We start from the raw sequence: 22,500 nt of genomic DNA on the forward strand, positions 1-22,500 counted from the left end.
CGTTGAATGTTTGGATAAAAGCCGAAAAAAAAAATGAAAAAAATTATATAAATACCGAATTTATTCGTTTAATCGCCAACCCCGAAGAAATTACGCCCTCAAATAACCGCAGTTTAGAGCTAAAATATGAATAAACGCTGCATTTATTCAAATTATAGACTCAAAAAGGTAAAATTGTTTTAAGATCATCGCATTCGAAGCTCAAGGTATATAATCAGAACACGAGCATATACGGTGGTTCAGCTTATTCCAGCTTTGGAAATTTGCCTTTATTGATAACAACGTTTTTCAGTTCGAAGTATACTTCAGTGCTCTTTCACTATGCTCCCCTCTAAAATTCTCCCAATGCACAGTTTAATTTCTTTGTGAAAGCGGAGTACTTCATTAGGGGGTCTCTCTTCCTCTTTCCAGTTCCCTGTGTTAACAATTTATTTTCGGAGTTTGCGTTCAGGAAGTTTTCAACACGGCTGAAAGTTCTCTTAGCCCATGTTCCACAAGCCTTTTTTTATGTCTTCCAATTGTTTCTTTACCAAGTATACTCCGATTGCGTTCCCATCAGTTTCCTTTGCCTCATCGCTTTGCCTCATCGCGCGTGTCATGTTAAACTGACTTGTACGCATGATGTCCTCGGAGGAAAGTATTAAAATTTAATCTGAAATACATTTTTTTTTGCCATACTATTTTTTGCGAGAAATAAATTTGATTTTAGATAATCGCTGATAGCCAAATTTGAAGTCTGAGCTCAAACTTGTAATAAAACGCTGCTTAGAAACGATGCGACCATACTTAATAAAACTAAAACGTAAACAATGATTAAACTTTACCAATATATGCATTCCCTATAGATAGGTAGATAGATAGATAGTTTATTGACTAAAAACATAACAGCCATACTTCTAGCTTACGATCACTAATATACGTAAATATATATATAAGTACAATACGAAATCTTTAAGGATCATATAATAAAATATATAATTAAAAATATGAATGCAATCGTTTAAATGTATAGATATAACATATGATTACCAGAAACGTTCAGTTGTACACTACTTTATCGTCAAACGAATTATTATCAACATCGACTTTTAGTTGCATCTTGACGACAGTCGAACGCATTAAGTTTCAATTTCATCTTCCAAAAAGGGAGTTCGTACGCACGCGACCACTTTCAGGGTCAGTTTAGCGGCTGGATATCTCTCCGTTAACAGGTACATTTTTGCCAGTGAATTGACATTTTTTCCTATGAGCCGATTAACCCAACCTAAATATCTCTTCATTCAGATGAAGTCCTTTTGAGGTGAAAAATATGACTGAGTTCGTTTGACATAAGCATCTACTAAATATAAGCAATACCGTCCGGACGCAGTCAGGACGGCGACACCAAGGAAGACGTCGATTAAAAATTAAATGTCTACTTTTAATTAGAATTTCGAAAATGGCTGCAGGTGTTTATCATTTCTTACGGCGCCACACCTCAACCGCAGCATAACGTAGAGTAGCAGCGCTGAGTTCCAAATGGCAATGACAGGAATTTTGCCGTCGCGGTTTCCGTTCGCAGACGACGCAAACTTTGGTGATTTCACTTTGCTTTTTTGCAAAGGATGGCTAAGAAATGTATATTTAAAGTTTTAAAGCGCACGTGCTGAGCTATTGTTCTACCCACTAGATCTTTTGTTTTGCCACGTCCTCGTTGCCGTCGCCATCGAGGTTTGCTTAAGGTCGCTATTATTATTTGAGTCGAGAGGAGGCGGACGATGATGTCCGCATTGCAAAATGTTGTGAGGGATTCACATCCCTTGACGTAAAGATTCAGACATATAAATGTTAAACTGCACAAAAATTTGGATTATTTCTAATTAACACTGGTGGGATTGTGCGTTATTTTCATTCATTATAAGAGTACATCGTGTCCGTTGGTAGGCTACCTAGCTTATTCAAGTCTACGACCCCGAAAAGTAGTTTTACACGGACATGAAGATTTCACTCGCCCGATGCAAAGTTCTTGTCAAGCCGAACAATCCCTTTTCTTTATGATAAGCACTATTTGAAATAACTTTGCTTTCTTACTGCAGGAGGTCATTACAACATAAAAGATTCACTGTTTTTTTTTTTATAAGTTCGTTGCATTTGCTTCCCACCGAAAAAGAGAGTTATCAAATATTATATTAAGTTTGCGTACAACCTCGTCGCTGTTTGCTTTAGATTTTGTTTGTCACTGTTGGCGATTTCAATAAAGGAGCTAAACAAAGGCTCAAGCTAATAAGTCACTGAGTAATTGAGAGACGAAATTATAAGCACATGTATTCGGTAGAATACAAAAGTTTGGGGATAAATGAAAGAAACGGGCAGTGACATGGCGATGTGTAAGTCGGCCCTCGGCCGCTCGGTAACACTTTAGATTGTTTCAAGTTTAATTTTCAACTCCATTTATCGCAACCCATTGAACCTGGAAGATAAGCGTCTAGGGATATATATGGCTGGAAGGATTTGTTGTCGCAAAAGCTTTATGTTTGCCGTTTTTAAGTCTTCCTAGAGTTCAAATGCGAATCAAGTCATCCGCCATTGTTCCAACTCCTGCTAGTCATAGGTTATTACTTTGTTTAAAACTCCTAAATGTCGCCTTATTCACCATTATTTTGGCCCTCTGCAATGATGTTGCCAGTAACCCTGGTCCAATTGATGATACGCAGTTGGATTTATCGACTTCGCCCGATTTCTGTGCTACCAGTGGTCTCAAAAGTAATCGAACGTCATATGCACAATTCTTTATATGCTTTTCTTATGGATAATAACTTGTTGTATTCTAGACAGTCTGGGTTTCGTGGGATGTACAGTACCGAGACTGCTCTAATTAAGTTAGTTGACGAGCTTTTGTTCGGCTTAGATAACAATCATACATGCGGCATGGTCCTGGTCGATTATCGAAAGGCTTTCGACATGGTGGACCATAAGCTATTGTTGCGCAAGTTGGAGTGTCACTCTTATTTGTCGGATCGGAAGCAAATTGTCCATGTAAATGGGAGTGAGTCAAGCGAAGCTTTGATGTTGCATGGAGTCCCTCAGGGCAGTATTCTAGGTTGTTTATTTTTCATTTTGTTTATTAACGATTTGCCCTTGTATACAAGTGCTCAGTTGGACCTTTACGCAGACGATACGACTGTGAACGCTTTTGCGGATGTGAAAAACTTAGCCAACTTAAGTTCATCACTAAATAAGTCTGTCACTGAAATTCAATTATGGGCTTCAGCAAATAAGCTCCCATTAAATGAAGACAAGACCAAAGTGCTCACGATCACTGGGAAAAGATGTGTGGCTGACATAAATGGAAGTGACATAGTTGTTACTGTAAACGGAAAACAGCTCAATAATGTGGATTGTGCTACTTTAGTAGGAGTAGAAATTGACAGCAAATTGTCATTTAATGAACATATTGAAAAAGTAGGTAAAAAGATCCCTCTAGAATCGCCATACTGCGTAAGATTCGAGCCTGTTTACCTCTTAAACAGCGACTTCAGTTTTATAATAGCATTATTTGCCCTGTTATGTCTTACGCTAACGTGGTTTGGGAAAATTGCGACAATGAGTCGGTTTATAGGGTCTTAAGATTGCAAAAGCGTGCGGCACGATTTATTTGTTATGCCGATCGCACGAAACCATCAGTTGCTTTGTTTAACAAGCTAGGTTGGATTCCGTTTTATGAGCAACATAAGATAGATAAATGCATAATAATGCATAAGCGAAACAATGGGCGTTTGCCGAATTATCTAAATGAACACCTAATTTTGAATAATAAGCGGCACTCCCACAACACTAGATATTCAAGCATTAATGCTGTTTGTCCTAAATACAAAAGAGAATCAGATGGAGGACGCTCTTTCGCTGTTTCGGCTACAAGAATGTGGAATACTATACCTATTGAAACTAGGAAACTAGATTCTATAGCATGTTTTAAAAAGAACATGTTTGCCAAGATTTTTAAGGAACAACAATGTTTGCATCATTTTACTATTTAATAATATCTTCTTAATTGAATCTTGTCTTATTTTATATGCTTATTTTAAATGTTTACATATTTTAGCTTACATATTTATCTGATTGTATATAGTTGTGTAATCTGTGAGGGCCACAAGTTTATTAGCCTCTGGCTATTAAGCGCTACCCTCTTTAAATAAAGGCTTTCATTCATCCATTCATTCATTCATTCAAAGAGAACATTTTTAATGAAAATATTTACCTTTTAGCAGGAATTTTGCGCAAAATCGCCAAATTTGTGACTCACTTTTCCATTTTTCCTTTCGTAACTGCCTGAGTGTGTAAATTTAGATACAGCAGCTTAATAATACCCTAATTTGACTTATTGCCTATACTACCTTCTTGTAAGAAAGGAACGTATTCTAAATAAACAATCCCATTTACAGGTCATTCCAAACATCCACGCAAAAAGTTTGTCAACATGTCATGATGATGGGTTACTTTTGGCCTCGAGGAGCTTTAGCATGTTTAGTACTATTGACTATTAACGGCGCTTTGTGGAATCTTCCATTTGTCAGAGGTGAAACGTGTGATCCCAATATAAAAAGTAAGTAGTTAAACGTCCTGGTCAAAGAACACGTATATGCGTAGATTTTTCTTGTATTTATATGCATGAATATGTATATGTAAAGGAAGTGTAAAATGGCTGCCATACAAACAGTTCCCAGAAAGAGGATGCAGAGGATGCAGGTATCTTCTTCAAATTGTTTCGCATGTGTAGAGAAGAAAAGAAGAAGATAAAGACGCAAATTATTCAGCGTTTGTACACAACGTTTCGGGCTTCGGCCTTCCTCAAGTGGAGAATTCAAATTAGGAATAAACAATAAAAAGCTTCATTAGAACGCTGTCAAGAGTATATGAACTACGCTCACTTTACATGATAAGATAGATTAATCTTTCGCATCGTTAGATAGGCTAGAGAAAGATTGTGTATTATTAATTTTGCTATTATTATCATTTATTATCAATTTCTCTAGCCCAGTAAGACCAGTTGTGGACATCTTTTCAAGTCCAGAAAGCAACAAATTACCCGTTTTTGCCTCCACAAATTAAAGGGGTAATTTTAAAAAGGAAAAAAAATAGCTGCTACCAAAATAACAGAGGTATTGTTCCTTTGATGTGAAACATACAAGCATCGTGCATCACCTTTTTGATGGGAAAAGAAAAAGTACATTTTCATAATATATGTTTTCAAATTGCGATGTTTACATGTATATATCTATATAGTACACGCACACACACACATATATATATAGTATACCTATATGATAGATTTATTTATAACTTTTATCTTCGTTAGATAAGCTAGAGAAAGAGAAAGACGTATCATCGGATTTTAATATTTAACAAATGGTAAACACCACAGCGTACATATTGAGTTATGGTGCACGCGGGAGGTTGCTAAGCACGAAAGAAGCGTAAGAGTCGCTCGAGGCGATAGCCGAGAGCGACTCTAGCTTCTTGAGTACTTAGCAAACCTCCCAAGTGCATCCATAACTCAATAGTGTACGCTGCGGTGTTTACCATTTGTTTTATAACATAACATTGATACATTGTAGCTAAAGAGTTCCCTTTTATTTTACAAATTTTACGCGACCAGAAAAAACAAGCGCGCGCGGAAAAATAGTCTTTGCATTTGCTCACGTCAGCAGTGTACACCCATGGGCAAATGGGGGACGCTAAATTGACCAATCAGAGCGCGCGCTTTATTTTGGTTATGTTATGATATTTATTATCAATCTCTCTAACACAGCTAGACCCGTCATCGACATCTTTTTAAGTTCAGGAAACAGCAGTTTACCGATTGGTGCCAACATAAACCTGACTTGTACAGCGCAGCCCAGAAAGGAAGACTCAGCATATCTGGATAGATGGGTCGATTATATCGAGTGGTACGATCCACAGGGTAGAGAAGTTGGAGCAAAATGCCGGCAGCCCTCAAACATACATGCTCATAAACTTAAATTAAGCTGCCCATTAGAGCTCAAAAATTTGGCAGTTGAGAAATTTGGCCGCTACACTTGCCAAGCTGGCAATGGTTACACAAAACACTGCACAAGGACATCATTTAAAATAACGATCCAAGGTAAGCAACCTTACCATACCTCTACAAAATAACAGACATCCTAAGTTTATAATGCAAGTGTGGGTGTCACGCTCCTGCACCTCCTCAGTCTTCTCGTCATCAAATTCCTCTTGAAGTGTAGTCCTCTTTGAGTCGGTTCTTACGGATGTCAAACGAGGCTTAGCCCCGACATCTTAAAGAATTGCCGTAAATTAGACAACTCATAACGTCACATGTATCCAAATAAATCATTTTTATATCAATTTGCAGGTGCCTTTTCACCTGAGATCGTTGAAGGTCCAGAGAACCAAAGTGTCTCGATCGGTTCCAATGCTAGCTTTAGCTGCACTGCTAAGGGCTTCCCGAGGCCTAAAATCCATTGGATTAAAAAAAATGCTTCATATCCTTTACAGTCTAACCCCAGAGCAAGTGTTATTCAAGACAGCGGAGCGAATCGCAGCCAACTTTTCATAACGGGAGTAAGGATGGAAGATTATGGCAAATATCAGTGTATTGCCAATAACAGCATCGGAGCGGGAACAGAAGAAGCTGTATTAAGCAAAGGTGAGATATTTTTGGAATGAAAAGGAATAGATAAAGATCTTAACGACAGTCACTGCAAGGATTGACTTTTGGATCAAAATTGCGATGGTTGGGAATAAAATGCCTTTTTATCCTTTGCGTTTCTTTCCCATTCTTCTACGTCGTCTTCGTATTTTTTTTCTAATTCTTCGTCAATTCATAACTCTGACTTTTTACATTTAGTATTGTCATAATTACCATTATTGCCATTAATATTATTATGATTTGTGTTTTTGTAATCATTATCATTACTGTTATTGTCCCCCCGCTTGAAATCTATGACTCAAGACTCCAAATAAATATATATATATATATATATTTTTCATAATTCATCTATAATAACACTTACCTTCGCAGCCTCTGAGGATGAAAATTCAACATCTCAAACCTCTACAACACTCACTCCCGCAGCCTCCATGAATGAAAAGCCAAAAAATTCAGCATCTCAAACTACTACAATCGCTGTCTCCTGCACTTTGGTGGTGGCTGCACTTATTTGTGTAGTCATCGGGTTTGTGTGGATTCGGCGTAGAAATCGTGATAAAAAGGTAAATAATACGTTACGCGACATCCCCGTCCGTAATGAAAGAGAAAGATTTCATAATAATAATAACAATTTTGTTTTAAAAAAAATAATCCTTTATTCACCATAATCACAAAAAATTATAACAAAAATTATGATAAAATTCTCGAAAATCGAAAAAAATGTGATAAAATGTCTAATAAAAATGTAAGAAAAACTAGAGGTTATACACTATGATAACGATAATTCACTCTAATCATCAAAATATTTACCAACATATTAAGATCAAATCCTTAAAAATCGAAAAATACATGAAAATATCGACTAACAAATTATCTAAAAAAAAAAAAATCAACAAATGGCAGCCTCTGAGCTTTGAATATCTAGGTCTACATTAGTAAAATCCAATTTGGGCCTTCTAATTGTTCTGAATCCTCTTAGGCAGATTAGGGCGGATCTCAATGATGCAAGCGAAGGTTTTGCCCTGATCCAGGAAATTGTCTTTGAATAGTGTTCTCCTTTCTTTTCTGCAATGAGTTCTGCAAGGCGACGGTGATATCTCAAACGTTCTTGGCCCATTCCACCAGTCGAAGTAAACACAAAGAGACGTTAATGAACCATGATCGATGTCTCGAACACGTCTTGAATAGGAACGTTTATTCTCATTCTCATGCATGCGGTAAATCTGCTGCGATTCCAGATTTCTGTACGATTCAGCATTTGGGTGACAAGCTCGAATATCGAAAAATGCAGATCGATTGTGTTTCCAGAAACCACGAACATGAATGTCTAGCCTTGCATCTTGCGCCATGTTGGAACCACTGTTTAAGAGGGAATGTTGCCAACGGTCAAACATTTGGTGGCAACAGCCAAAAAATCGATTCGGCTCATATTCTCAAGTTAGGTAGGCCTTATGGTGAAACAAAGCATTGCATACTTCGTTTGGCTGAATATCGATTTATTTTCGAGAAAATCAATAATAACTGAATTTCGACCAAATGCCGCTTTTGAAGCTCAAAATTTCAGACAAATCTCGGAGCGTCCCGCCACAAATTGAAAACACTTGGACCGATAAAAACTACCAAATCTTGAAAAACAACATCAATACATAATCTGACAGCAATTTGAGCAATTCTTGATGGCTTATTTACACTTAACAAATGGTAAACACCACAGCGTACACTATTGAGTTATGGATGCACGCGGGAGGTTGCTAAGCACGAAAGAAGCGTAAGAGTCGCTCGAGGCGATAACCGAGAGCGACTCTAGCTTCGTGAGTGCTTAGCAAACCTCCCAAGTGCAGCCATAACTCAATGGTGTATGCTGTGGTGTTTACCATTTGTTTTATAACATAACATTGTAGCTAGAGTTCCCTTTTATTTAACAAATCTTACGCGACCAGAAAAAACAAGGGCGCGCGGAAAAATAGTCTTTGCATTTGCTCACGTCAGCAGCGTACACCCATGGGCAAATGGGGGACGCTAAATTGACCAATCGCAGCGCGCGCTTTATTTTGGTTATGTTATAAAATCTAATTGAATTTAACCGGCCTTCTTCTAAAAAGATTAAAAATAGGTCAAAAGTAACCCGTTATTTCACTATGTGCTATACAAAAAAAATCGACTGAAAATCTGGCTTTTGGAAGGCAAAATGTGGTTCTCTTCGATCTTCAAAGGATTTTTCGGGGAAATGATTCAGTGCGATTGAATCAAATTTTAAAGTTGGATGAAATGAGCTGATTTGACGATGCCGTCAGTTGTTCGAAAATGTTCACATTCACACACAAACTATATTGTTTCGCATTTTACATCAAATTTGCAGCTTATTTAACATAATATCATCTTACCGTCCATATTGCTGTATCACAAAAGAGGATTGCAGTCCTAAAATTGTTGCATTGCTCCCTCAATGGCAATCGAACTTGGTAGGAAAGTCAACACATCCTGATAATGATTGTTTACAAAGCGTATCTCGCGGTTTCTCTGTTTAAATAATTGTTTGCTCCTTTTTCTTTTATGTAACACTCGACCTTAGTTCCTGTAGCCACGTGCTTCACAGTCCGAAGTTGTCTTTTTGTGGAGTTGTCGATCTCCGTGGGCCCTAATTTTAACAATTAGCGTTTTTCCGCACACGAGAAACATGTTTCTGAACTAGCAACATTTCGCCAACATTTGGTTCGCGGTTTAGTCAAAGACTTATATTTAAACAAAGATCTCTTACGTTTTCAACGAAATGGAAAGAGGGAAACCCTGAGATAAGATGATATTATAATAAATAAGTTGTAGATTGGATGTAAAACGCTAAACAATCGAGTTTGCGTATGAATGTCTACATTTTCGAATAACTGACGGCATCGTCAAATCCGCTCATTTCATCCAACTTTAAAATCTGATTCAATCGCACTGAATCATTTCCCCAAAAAATCCTTCGGAGATAAAAAAGAACCACACTTCGCCTGCCAAAAGCCAGATTCTCAGTCGATTATTTTGTATAGCACATAGTTAAATAACAGGTTACTTTTGACCTATTTTTGATCTTGTTAGAAGAAGGTCGGATAAATTCAATTAGATTGTGTAAATAAATGCTCAAGAATTGCTCAAATTGCTGTCAAATCATGTATGGATGTTGTTTTTCAAGATTTGGTAGTTTTTATCGGTCCAAGTGTTTTCAATTTGTGGCGCGATGCTCCGAGATTCGTCTGAAATTTTGAGCTTCAAAAGCGGCATTTGGGCGAAATTCAGCTTTTGTCGATTTTCTCGAAAATAAATCGATATTCAGCCAAACGAAGTATGCAGTGCTTTGTTTCACCATAAGTCCTACCAAACTTAAGAATATGAGCCGAATCGATGTTTTGGCTGTGGCCACCATATTTTGAAAATGTTCGATTCTTGGCCACATATCCTCTTAATTGCTCTCCTGTCGTGTCTTGGAGTTGGGGTACGATTTCCACATCTTTGCAGACAATTCCCTAAAGCTCAGCTTCTAAGTCTCTAAGTTCGCTGTGGCGCTGTATAATAAAGCCACCCTTTTTGCAGACCATTGCATGGTCCACTGTGTACACGTCCCCACAAGCACATTTGGAAGGAATATCTTCGAATTGCCAGTCGTATCGCAATTGAATGGCGTCTCGGAATTCTCTTTTGTTGAGATTATATCCTTGTTCTTGTAAGGGAAGGACGGTTAACCATACCGATGAACCCTTTTCGGTAACCAGATCTAGTGCTCGCTTGGTTGTTAAAAGGAATTTTATAGGCTGATGAATTGATCGTGTATAAATAAAGATTAAATAAATAAATTAATTAATTAATAAATAAAATAAATGGTCTTAAGTGGTGCCCTCTCATAAACACTCTTCACTCTTTCTTTGACGTCTTTGTCCCTCTTATGCTGGGAAGTCTGTTTTGATGACTTTACTGCCGAGTCTTCTGGTAAGTGATGTTGTTGGGCTTTAATTTGTTCGACGAGCGGTGCAGTTGTTGCAACGGATGTCTTGTACTCCCGCGGTGCTTCTATTAGCGGATTTCCAAGGCCAAGGCCACGCAAGCGAGCGGGTAAGGACAACGCGTCTCTATCCCGTTGATTGCACTTGCGCCCAGTTATTGCAGGTATGAGGACATGGCTTATAGCACTTTCCAAAGGTTCTATGAGATCCTGGGAGTCGGGAATAGTCCGAAGAAAGTAAGTCCATCTGTGTTTAAGGCCGAACATATAAGCCGAGTAACAGGCTTGTAGTTCGGTTGCAGCAAATTCCGCGAGTTGGGCTATTTCGCTGACCCATTCTGATACCTTTTCATCGACATACTCTTTTTGGTATTCCTGTGAGCCAATCACTACGCCAAGATGTTTATGGTCTTCGCTTGTAATATTGATAGCTGTTGCCTCAAACACGTCTTTGGCTGACTCTTCCTTCTCAGGCTTCACAACAATGCGACATTTCCTAGCATTTGGCAAGTAGCCATAATAATCATGATAATGATAATAATGATAATAATAACAATAATGATAATAATAATAATAATAATAATAATAATAATAGTGATAATAACAATAATTAAAATTTGCAAAGTTTTTCTAGACTCTGCATCTCGCCTTACATAGTAACAAGATCGATGACACGCGAAAAACGTACCTTTCATGGCTGGTCAATCCTAACATTCCTTCGTATGCCAGCATAAGCAAGATTGCGTATAATGACTGTCGTTAATTCGGCTGAGGCTTAGAGTAAGGCTAAGGAAAACGCCCATTTCTGTCTCCACTTCTTCTTTTCTCCTCCAAATTCTTCTTTCTTTCACTTTCGTCTTATAAACAACTTCTTTAGAAAAACTCAGGGGCTTACTCGCCCCATTTTCACTAAGTTCATAGAGCAGGTCAATCCGAAAAAGGGCCATATTTCTTACTTACATACCTTGAAATTGTCAAATTTGCCCGTCATCGTAATGAAAGATGTATATGGTACTTGCCTTTTGCCTTCAATTAAATGACAGGGGACAAGACGTGCGACAAAGGTGTATTTAGAAAAAGACAAGCACTTACCAAACGGGATACAAGACCTTGAAAACGACTGGTCGCCCAATAACCAAACTATCAAAAACCCCGAAGAAAGGCACCTGTTAATGGGGAACGCAGTAGGGGAAAGAGGGCTTCCAGGCGGAGGAGAGCAGGATGATGCAATGCAAGATATAGTAGAAACAAGTAAAGTGAGATTAGATTCGTGTGAGAAGATTGTTGGCAGTGACATTTTCACAGCTGATAAATGTGTTGACCTGGGTGTGGACGAACAGCGAAAGATATCGTCTCTAGAGACCGAAGAAGGATGCGAAAACTTGGAAAATCTTGAAGTATTCGATGAAATACTCGGAGAAGGCGAGTTTGGGATCGTCTACAAAGGTCGCTATGGTGGAAAAGACGGAAACATGACAGATGTAGCAGTTAAGAAGCTAAAAAGTACGTACGCGACGTCAAAATGTGACATTATTAATTCCGAAGTATAGTGGTATACCGCTGAATTGATTTTTCTTTCTGGAAGATATGCACCATCTCACTTTTTCGTCATTTTTCCCTTTGCGGGAAAACACCCATAAAGTCTGCTTCTGTCTCCTCTGAACGCTCTCTGTAGCCTCGCCACTTTTTTTCCATACACCATTTTTTTTACCATAGCCAAGCAATTTGAGAAGTCCCCTTGCTTATTTTTCTATCTCAATGTAGACCCTAGTGCCATTACCAAAGAAACCCTGCATAATGAGATAAGGACCTTGAGGCAGGCTGGGAAACATCCTAATATTGTCACTTTGATTGGTATGCGGATAGAGGGAGGTAAGTCAGTTTTCGACGATGTAACGTCTTAGAGATAAGTGGGATTACTAATAAGGTAACGTTTCATCCGACTGTAAGATCAGTTCGAACAGTGCATTTGCTGATGTTATGATTAGAGAAAATTTCGTAGACTTAGTACTTGTTATGCAAAAAAATCTGTGCCTCTTGATCGAAAACCATTTGATGCTAGGTATAATGCTGGAGGATTCATATGGAATTTGTTTCTTGGTTTTTTTGGCACCAACTTAACTTATTTTTACCGACGAAATCATCTTTCGATCAACTTCACTAGGAAACCTTCTTGTAGTCACTGAGTTGATTCATGGTGGCAGTCTGGAAAATCTTTTGAAGGCCAAGAGGGCTCCAGGGGAAAACAACAAGTATCATAACGTCTGCTGTAAGCTTAATGACCGGCAGCTGGTTACAATTGCATTTCAGATTGCCGCGGGAATGCAGCACTTAGAGGAGAGAAAGGTAAGACCCACTGACAATGTGTAGAAATGTTGAGGTAACTTTGTTTACCTTCCATGACAGATGACCACTCTCTATATAGATTATAAACAGCTCAAAATATAACGCTGGAAGCTCGAGGTTGTGAAGGACACATTGGGGATCTTTTGCTCTTTGGTATAAGCCACCACTCAATCATTCGTGAGTGTCTGCTAAGCTAAAGATTTATAAATTGTCTTCTCTCACAGTTCGTCCATCGCGATCTGGCAGCGAGGAATATTTTAGTAGATGCCAACTTGGTTGCTAAAGTTGGAGACTTTGGATTGGCCAGAGACATATCCGATGCTGGCATATACACTATGACCTCCAACGTAAGTACGCTTTGCAATCAGTTTCAACGACTAAAAAAAAAATCAACAAAACTAAAATACATTTTAATTGATGCTCTTCCATAGTATAATCGAACACACTGAATTAATTCCCTCCCAACGAACTGTGTATCGTGTTTACTTAATTATGGTTAATGTTTGTACTGATAATAAAGACAACAACAATGATGATGATAACAATAAAAGCGGCCAAGATAACTACCCCCTTGGATTTTACTGGTGATCAACAATAATTAGAAAAATTTATATATCTTAACGTTGAAAAAGAAATCGCATACACGCACTCGATGCATCCTTCTTTTTCATGAGTCAGCCTCTTCCCAGTCTCAAAGGGTATTGACTCTACAACAAACAGGACCTTGCTCACATGAATCTGTCTTTTCAACAGGGCAAGGTTCCGTGGAGATGGTCGTCTTTAGAATCTCTGCGAGATCTGCATTTTACATCCATGAGTGATGTGTAAGTTCAATTTGTATTTTAATACTGTGAGAGAGCTGTCTCTTGACTTAGAGCCGGAGGTATTGCTTAGCACAAAGGATTTCCAAAAACGTCATTTGCCTGCCGCTTTGCTATTTTCCCTGGAGCATTACCATGGTTACATCAGGGCTTCATTTTACGTTGTTTGCTCGTCTCCATGTGCATGAATGGTGTATATTTATCTATTTGCATTTATGGACACACCATGAAAACTTAGCATGACTTTAGTAATTTCCTCTTTGAAATGGACAATCTTATGCTCATATTAGTTGATTGAAATTTATATCAGAGGTGAGATCCGACAGGAAAGACACAACGAAGTCTTAAGCGATGCAAATATTCATTAAATACTCAAAGAATACGACGTGACTTCATCTTTAATCAAGTCAGTGCTAATTCTCCTTACCAGAAGGTCATTAGCTTCTTTTCCTAACTCATTAAAGTTATTAAGGCATTTATGCATATTTACAGGTGGTCATTTGGTATTGTCTTATGGGAAATTGCCACGTACGGTAAGTGTCGAGTGATATTATGTGCGACACTCTATGAACTAGCAGTCATGTTCTCGTCATGAGATTCCAATCCATAGCACAGCCCAAAGTTAGGAAGGCTCCTTTGTTAAGCTAACTATACAGGCACAAGCATCTTCATTCAGAAAAATGCGTATTGCCAGTCAGACGACAGTTAAAGAAGATCAGAGGCCCGCCATACGGCTACTGAACATTTTATTCGTCCTACATCTTTTTTGTCCCCGAGCTGCGCTTAATTTTTTATCTGTAAATAAGCCATATAAAGATCCTTGTCTCTAGAACTGAATTATTTATATCATGATGATCTTTTTTCTACCAAACAGGTGAGTTGCCATACCCTGACATCTCATCACCAATTGCCTTAGTGAGTCGACTGGCTACAGGATACCGGATGCCTCGTCCCGATCAGTGCTCGGAAGAACTGTAAGCTTCAAAGTCTTGTATAGTGGCGATAGAAAATGAATTGAACGATTTATAATCTTGTAGAGGGCTTCAAGTAATGAAAATTTAACTTGCCTTAATTTAAAAATAATTGAAAAGCGTTTTACTCTTCGATTCAAGTCTTGTAAGATCCTCTGACATTCACTTCTTCTCGTTGAAAATCGAAACGATGCATGAAATGAGTCGTCATGATTTAAAAACGATTTGCATATCAAATCAAATGTCACACTCGGAAAATCAGTGATCTTTCCAATGATCGTGGTTATCCCCCTATGCACCCCTTTCCACGTTTGACACGGTAAATCTAGATGCTGATAGTGTCAGCTTCGAAAAAACGTTAACTCGTACTGCATTGAATTTTTAGATATGAGCTGATGAGTTCTTGTTGGAAAGAAAATCCTATGATGAGACCAGCCTTTTCACAGATCGCCCAACAGCTGAAGAATTCTTTGCGAGAAGTGAAGGTAATTAATGTTTGTATTTACAAGATCTCCATTTCTTCTCCTCAGTATCGCCTTTCTTAAACCTTATCTGTCCTCTTCTTCCTCCTTCAATATTTTTTTAATCGATGATTCAATACACCCTTTCATGAACTCCTCTGTCACCTTGTCGGTCTTTCTGGTAAACCTTTTATTTCCAACTCCCGCCATGAATACGCTCATCTTTTCTTAAACATAGTCATCCATCCACTTGCTTGTCTGTCCGTCGGTCTGTCAACTGGTCGACATCCGTAGGAGTGTCTGTTCTTTCTTGTGCTTGTTCCTAACTTCATTCATTACTTTTGTTTAATTCAATTAAAGCCATTTCTTGTTTCCTTATTCATTTTTTTTGTGGCGGAATTATCAATGGCTGACTCTTAATTCCAATGATTTATTTCAGAGGACATATACAAATATTACAGAGGAAAACGATGGAGAGGCTTGATGACGCCCTGATGCTAAAGGAAAAGCCTTATTTTATTTGATTAGTAATAGGAAGAAAATCGCGATATCTCAAATACGTGCATAAACGTATAAGGCCTAACGTAAAATGTAATAATAATAATGATAATAGTAATAATAATGATAATAATAATAATAATAATAATAATAATAATAATAATAGTTTATTAACAGATCCACTAGGTGACTCTTCCCTGTTGAAATACATCAATTACAATTAAAATAAATCAAATTAAGTTATTCACAAATTACGCAATATGCAATTAAAACTAAAAGTAGGATTAACAGAATAGAAATTATAGTAAAACTAACTAATCACTCTGTGCTGTATAACATAAAAGAATTCCTTGAAAGTCTTAAAAAGGTTCTGTAATCTTTACAGTTTCCGAGATTCAGGTGCCGACCACGCTCAAAAAGTTTAGATTTAATTTGTTTCCTTGTAAGAGAAGGTTTGGCACGTTTTCTTCACAATAGGTAGTGCAAATCACAGTAAAGAATAGACGGTCCACCCTGTCTTACTTTCGACGCTGAATTGGTTAAGAAAAAAAAGTTGCTATCTCGTAAATAGACTGACTTAGCGTGTATTGGCTTTGCTAAGAGAAATCTAAGCACGCATCTATCCTACCTTTTGAGCAGCTCCTCCTTTATAATTTTCTTCGCTCGCAGGAAATCTACAGTTCTTTCGCGCTCAAGTCGCTTCCTGCGTGCTTTACAACAGAAGAGGGCACATTCAATACTTCTTTATTTGTTAAATTAAAGATGGAATTTTTGAAAGATCGTGACTTGCAAATGAAACCTTAACTTCAAAGCAGAGCTACAGAGATCCAGAAGCGATAAAACACACCCACTTGCGAGAGAAGTGTGTGACACTCGACAAAAGGGAGAAATAATCTTCAGCATGTAACATCGTAACAAATATATTACTCTCAACAACTTTCTCAAGTAATGATAATTATATCAACACGTAAATGAAGCTAAGGCAGGAAAAAAAAAAACATTTGATCATATCACTTTATTTGAATTTTCGCGGTCTTCTGCCATGACAAACGTGTAAACAATAAGACGACTCAGGATGAGCCTCAATTCCATGTTTTCGCGTGACTGCGATAATTAGAGTCAGGGGCGATTCCAAATAACTCCCAACTGGACTATTGAGAATTATAATTAAATGCAAGCAATGTTATTAAGCTGACGCTCATACCTAACAGCTAAGAAAGTAAAAAGAGAATACTAGCGAAATAAGACAATCAACGGAAATGAGCTTTATATTCAAGAACCCTTGAGGAGACTGATCGGGAAAATAAACAACTGATAACACGCGTACATGTTGTAGTTCAATTTTATACTTGGTTCAAATTTTATTTTCCTTTGTTCTCGGTCATGTTAATGTTGATAATGAGTTTGAAACAAAGGAAAATAAAATTTGAACCAAGGATAAAATTAAACTACAACGTATACATCAGTTCTTTACATAACAACAACAACATAAAGAAAATGGAAACAAAAGGAATGCCATTCTAAGGGCCTCTACAGGCCACATACGTTTCAGGAAGGGTGGATGAAACTCGGAAACGGCGGTTATTAGTTGATAAGTAGAAATGGGTCGAATGTGAAAAAAAAAATTAAAATGTTTAAGACAAGAAAAAGGCGTTAAGAAATTGGTGAGGAGAGAAAACAGATTTCTATTCCCTGATATAAGTTTTGTATAAGTCGTTTTTTTTTCTTTGTATTAGAAAAGCGGACGGGTGATGTTTCTGGATAAAGACCGAAATAAAGAGTAATTACAAGGTTACGACTAATAAAAGAACAAAACGTTTCTGAAGGTCGATGGGTGTAACTCATGGACGGGCGGAGGAAGTTAGGTTGGGCGATGTTACTCAAAAGCGTAAACTCTGACATTTTGTAATATTTTGAAGAGTCAATTGTAGATATGTGTATTTTGACGCAAACAACTTTTCAAATCTACTTCCATTTTTACGTCACCAAATGGCTACCAAACAATAACTTACAAGTTATAAACTACCTCGATGAAATCAAAGAATTTTTTGTAGGGAAAGTTAATTAAACCATTCGTTTCCATGCGCTGTCTTCATTTTTGTTCACACAATTTCGGACCAGTGAGCGCGCGCGTTGGGTGTGATATGCGCATGAATGAACGAGGTGTAACTGATCCACCATATGCTTGCGGCACTTAACTCAATTACTTGCTGGCATTGAAAACCCTTCACGGGAGAGCAAAGAAAGACTAATTTGTCTGCTATTCGAAAAACATAAAATATCTCATAGTCTGCATAATGATTAGGCCCCATCGAGGATTTTAATGGTTTAACGTGTCATTGTCATAGAAAACCGTTATTGGCGTTTCTGTAGGATGCAAGATTTTTACGGGGTGGGGTTGCCCCACGCCCAACCCTCCTCCTTTCTCATCTGAGCTTGGAACCGGCCATGGCGGAGACCACCATTAGGAAAGTGAATACCTTCATCAACAGCTGCCTGAGAAGGATCTTCCAGATACGCTGGTCCGACATCATCAGCAATGCAGACCTGTGGCAGCATGCCAACTAGCTGCCAGCTGACGAGGAGATCTGGTGCAGAAGATGGGGATGGATCAGGCACACCCTGTGGAAGCCAGCTAACAACATCACAAGGCAGGCGCTGAAGTGGAATCCCCAAGGGAAACGAAAGAGGGGAAGGCCAAGAAACACCTGGCGCCGTGACCTCGACGCCAACATCAAGAACATGAGAAAGACCTGGAGACAACTTGCAAGAACAGCTCAGGACAGAGCACTTTGGCGGACTGTTGTCGGCGGCCTATGCTCCAGGAGGAGCGATGGGCTGAAGTAAGTAAGTAAGTAGTCAGAGAAAACCGGGCAGGAGCATAGGTTCGAGGTTGGCGTTTCACCTCGATCCTTTTACCATACCAAAGGTACCTGAAAAGATTATCAATGGTGGTATTTTCATTAGTTGGTGGGTTTTTTATTTCAAGATAAAGTCTTTTCTATAATCAGGGCCCTCCACGGGCATAAAATAGCTTGATTTTGGGCCAACTTTTGTTGAACCTATATGAAAGAACGTTAAGTGAAAAAAAATTGCTATAATTTTTTTCACACCTTCTACTCACGATGCAAGGAACTGATTGACGTTTAAAAATCTTTCTTGTGCTGAACACCATCTTTTTAATGTAATTTGGTAATATCAACTAAGTTGAAATTGTAAATTTGGCCACGGTAACGAGTAAAAAAGCTGACGTTTCGAGCGTTAGGCCTTCGTCAGAGCCCTTCGCTCTGACGAAGGCCTAACGCTCGAAACGTCAGCTTTTTTGCTCGTCACGGTGGCCAATTTACAAGTTCAACTTAGTTGATATTACCAAATTACCTTGTTACCCCCATCGACGCAGCACCACAGTTTCTTTAGAAACTTTCAGCCTTTATTCATTCGCTATCTTTTCAATCTCACACTTAATATTAGCACTTGATAATTGAATTGATAACTTGAATTGATAACGAGTGTGAGCCAAATTCAGTGTGCCATTTACGCAGTGCTGTTTGTCAAACGTGCGTGGTTTACTTTTAAAGAAAATTATTGTATAAATAGCCTGTTGTATCTTTAATGAAATAAAGCAAACTTTAAATTGGTATCTCTAAATCGCTAAGGCCGACGTCTAAAGTTACACGAAAATGACATTCGGCAAAATTGTTTCCCGCCAAATTTTGAGAGAAGAAATAATATAGAAAATCTTTTTCCTGGACGGTAGGTCGAAAATTTATCAGACAGTGTTCAGCAAAGGTAATTAGGCTGTTTAGTTACCTGTGGATGAGTGTTTATTTCTAAACATTGACATAAGTAAGCGTTTAAACGCTTGAAAGATGAAACACCCCCTATACAAAGCTGATTTTTTTTTTCCCGGCTAAGAATAGTTCATGTGGCACGCAGCAGTGAATCCCCGCAGATTCATTCTCCGCAGAGTTCGACCATCACAAGCTTAAAAACATTGAAAGCTGATATACCCTGCTGGCAGAGGCGTTTATTTGTTAACTTCCCCTACGGTCCACGTAAAAATAAAGTCCTTTGCGCTCGGCCTGTTAAATCTTCTTCGAGCATGCGCCTGGGAATTATCCAAGTTTGTGGATAGTCTAATTTGGAAAACCGGTCAGAAACTGTTTTAAACATGTTTTTATGCGCACACATCCTATTTAGCAATATAGCAAGACCAAATGTGAGCCCACAATCACGGTTATGGCGAGTGCTATCGGGAACTAATTTGTTTCTAAGCAACAGGCCGCGCATGCTCGAAAAAGATTTAACAGGCCGAGCGCAGAGGACTTTATTTTTACGTGGACCGTAGGGGAGGTGAACAAATAAACGCCTCTGCCAGCAGGGTAAGGCTGATAATAAGAGGGTGATCTGAAAAATTATGTCAATTCAGTAAGGTAAAAATATAAATATATCAGAGCGACCGTCGTTTACATCTGTAGTGGTCCCAACTGTTATGAATTATTTTTAATTAGTGCCGTTTTTTTCACTTTTTTTTGCCTCATAATATATGTAATGCCCAAATGTACACTGAAAAAAAGATTGTTTTTCTTTCAAATTCTGTGTTTTCTCTTAGACTGCGTGAGAGGTATCGTCTTCAAACCAAAAAGGCCTCAATCTTGTAAATTCTAGAGGACTTGTCTATCACAAAGGCGATAGACAGAGGGACGTGAGTGGGCTATGAACTCAATAACAAGTAAAAAAGGACTGTTTTTTTTATCCTTGATATTGAATAAGATATTGAGAGAAACACAGCTGGCCTTGTTGTTTACGATCATCCTACGCGTAGAGAGCTTTCCCCCGCATAAATCGTTCCTCGGCGTACACGTGCATCTTCCTGTCTCTTTTTACAAGTCCACCAGACACTAATTTACAAATTGGACATTAGGAGCATTTTACAATTTGATGACAAACAGGAGCTGCGAACATAATCTTTGATCTTGTTAAACTGTTGGCTCACTAGGAGCTTTTCACTCCAACTGTCATTTTCCACATACAACATCTGTATGCTGAGTCATTTGCTATCAATAAAAAATGTGGTTTCGTACGACGGTTTATTTTTGACTCAGTAACGTGTGCATAATTTTATAGTGGACCTCGTTTTGTATGACAACCAATGATTAATTCCACTACCTTCCAATGAGTGGTACGTTACCAAGTCTCGCAGTTAAACCGTAAGGTAAGTTTATGCATTTTTCACACAATTTCGTTTTCAAAAGACGATTTCTTTGGTAATTTTTCAGCCAAATAAAGTAACGTCTAAATAAATAAAGGAAAAAAAAATGAGAAGAAAGTTTATTTCGATCGTGGTTTTGTGATCAGCGAAGGTAAAAAAGTTAACTTTTCAAAAGGATTTGGGGGAACAAATTAAACAAAATCGGTTGATACAGTACCTTACAGTGTTGGATTTGATAGTAGTATGTAATGCATAATTGTGCAATTGTTTAGAGACAGCAACTGGTGAGATCGTCTGTTATACGACTTTTGGTGACTTTTGGTGTTGGTGGCCATTTTATTCCTTCAACACAACATTAAGACGTCTTGAATTTTCGCTGTTTATTCGTAATCGTTTCTTAAATCTACAATGAACAGAATCTTAAGTGGAGCTAAAATTTAAGGCAATCCATGGATCTGTATACTTTATTACAAGCTAAATGTAAACTAGTTCTACGAAATATACACATGATGCAAAATGTGTCAATTCAAATTCAAGGTTCCCAAATTACTTCATTCGTAAACAGGAAGGTCGATCTCATTACTAGTTATGTCAAACGACGTCCGCCAGGAGTGTGAATTTGAGCACGAACTTGAATATGCTGCGCCTATTCTATTCTCCTCCGACTTATCATTAGGGTAGATTTGATCGCTTGCATTGGGATGAATTTTAGTTTAATGACTAATCATTGACGTTAAATTTTAAGACAGGACCTTTCTCAAAATAATTTGTCTCGAGGAGGAATAACACATATTTTCATGACATATCTTATTAATACAACTACTGACTGAAGTCTTTCATGTTCGCCGACCGAATTCGAAATGTCATATTTAGTTACCGACATTCACATACCGAAAAAGAAAAAAGATCAGAAATAAGGTAAGCCAGTGGCCTATTTCCAAGAGAAAAATTCGATTTCCTTGCTATCGATAAACTATTTGGAAAATATAGAACAATGACTGTTTAATCTCGCTGGAAGAACGCATATGGTGGATAGAAACTGGTGAGGTCATGAAACATTTCGCTTTTAGAATAACAAACTCATAAACACTCTGAAGTTAACCGCCATCGCTGCCGTCGTCTTAATCTCAATTTATTGACAGTGGAATCTTCGAGTTTCAAAGACTGGCGGGTATTCTTAATTTAACAAATATTTAAAGGTTTTAACCGCAGTTCATATATATGTATTTCATATGTTTGTTGTTTGATTTATCATCTACGGGTTTATGTCGAATTAATTTGATGGCCTGCTCCCAGTTGGCTTGTTAGCTCAATTGGTAGAGCGCTGCACTAGTATCGCAGAGGTCAGTGGTTCGAATCCCGTACAGGCCTGAATTTTTTTCAGGTCTGATTTTCACTATTACTTAAATAGTGCTTTACTGCGAAGGATCGTGCACATATACGTTTCATAACCGCAGTTCATATATATGTATTTCATATGTTTGTTGTTTGATTTATCATCTACGGGTTTATGTCGAGTTGATTTGATGGCCTGCTCCCAGTTGG

The 22,500-nt window shown here is 38.1% G+C and overlaps 1 protein-coding gene and 1 long non-coding RNA gene across 2 annotated transcripts in view; one reads left to right on the forward strand and one right to left on the reverse strand.

Moving 5' to 3' along the window:
- Positions 1–17,069, forward strand: part of LOC148740929 (fibroblast growth factor receptor 4-like) — an 18,773-nt gene extending 1,704 nt beyond the window's left edge. Inside the window, exons 2-14 of the mRNA XM_088754922.1 lie at positions 4,422–4,582; positions 5,789–6,121; positions 6,371–6,664; positions 7,040–7,230; positions 11,690–12,149; positions 12,411–12,518; positions 12,811–12,992; positions 13,217–13,339; positions 13,746–13,816; positions 14,306–14,346; positions 14,688–14,787; positions 15,170–15,269; positions 15,685–17,069. Coding sequence (XP_088611048.1) covers positions 4,422–4,582; positions 5,789–6,121; positions 6,371–6,664; positions 7,040–7,230; positions 11,690–12,149; positions 12,411–12,518; positions 12,811–12,992; positions 13,217–13,339; positions 13,746–13,816; positions 14,306–14,346; positions 14,688–14,787; positions 15,170–15,269; positions 15,685–15,729 — 2,209 coding nt within the window. The 3' untranslated portion in view covers positions 15,730–17,069. The remainder of the gene's footprint in view (positions 1–4,421; positions 4,583–5,788; positions 6,122–6,370; positions 6,665–7,039; positions 7,231–11,689; positions 12,150–12,410; positions 12,519–12,810; positions 12,993–13,216; positions 13,340–13,745; positions 13,817–14,305; positions 14,347–14,687; positions 14,788–15,169; positions 15,270–15,684) is intronic.
- LOC148740922 (uncharacterized) overlaps positions 1–22,500 on the reverse strand; it is a 178,860-nt gene that overhangs the window by 95,282 nt on the left and 61,078 nt on the right. The window lies entirely within an intron of this gene.

The sequence above is a fragment of the Stylophora pistillata genome, chromosome 1 (genome assembly GCF_964205215.1).
Source record: "Stylophora pistillata chromosome 1, jaStyPist1.2, whole genome shotgun sequence".
In the NCBI taxonomy this organism is placed as follows: domain Eukaryota; kingdom Metazoa; phylum Cnidaria; class Anthozoa; order Scleractinia; family Pocilloporidae; genus Stylophora; species Stylophora pistillata.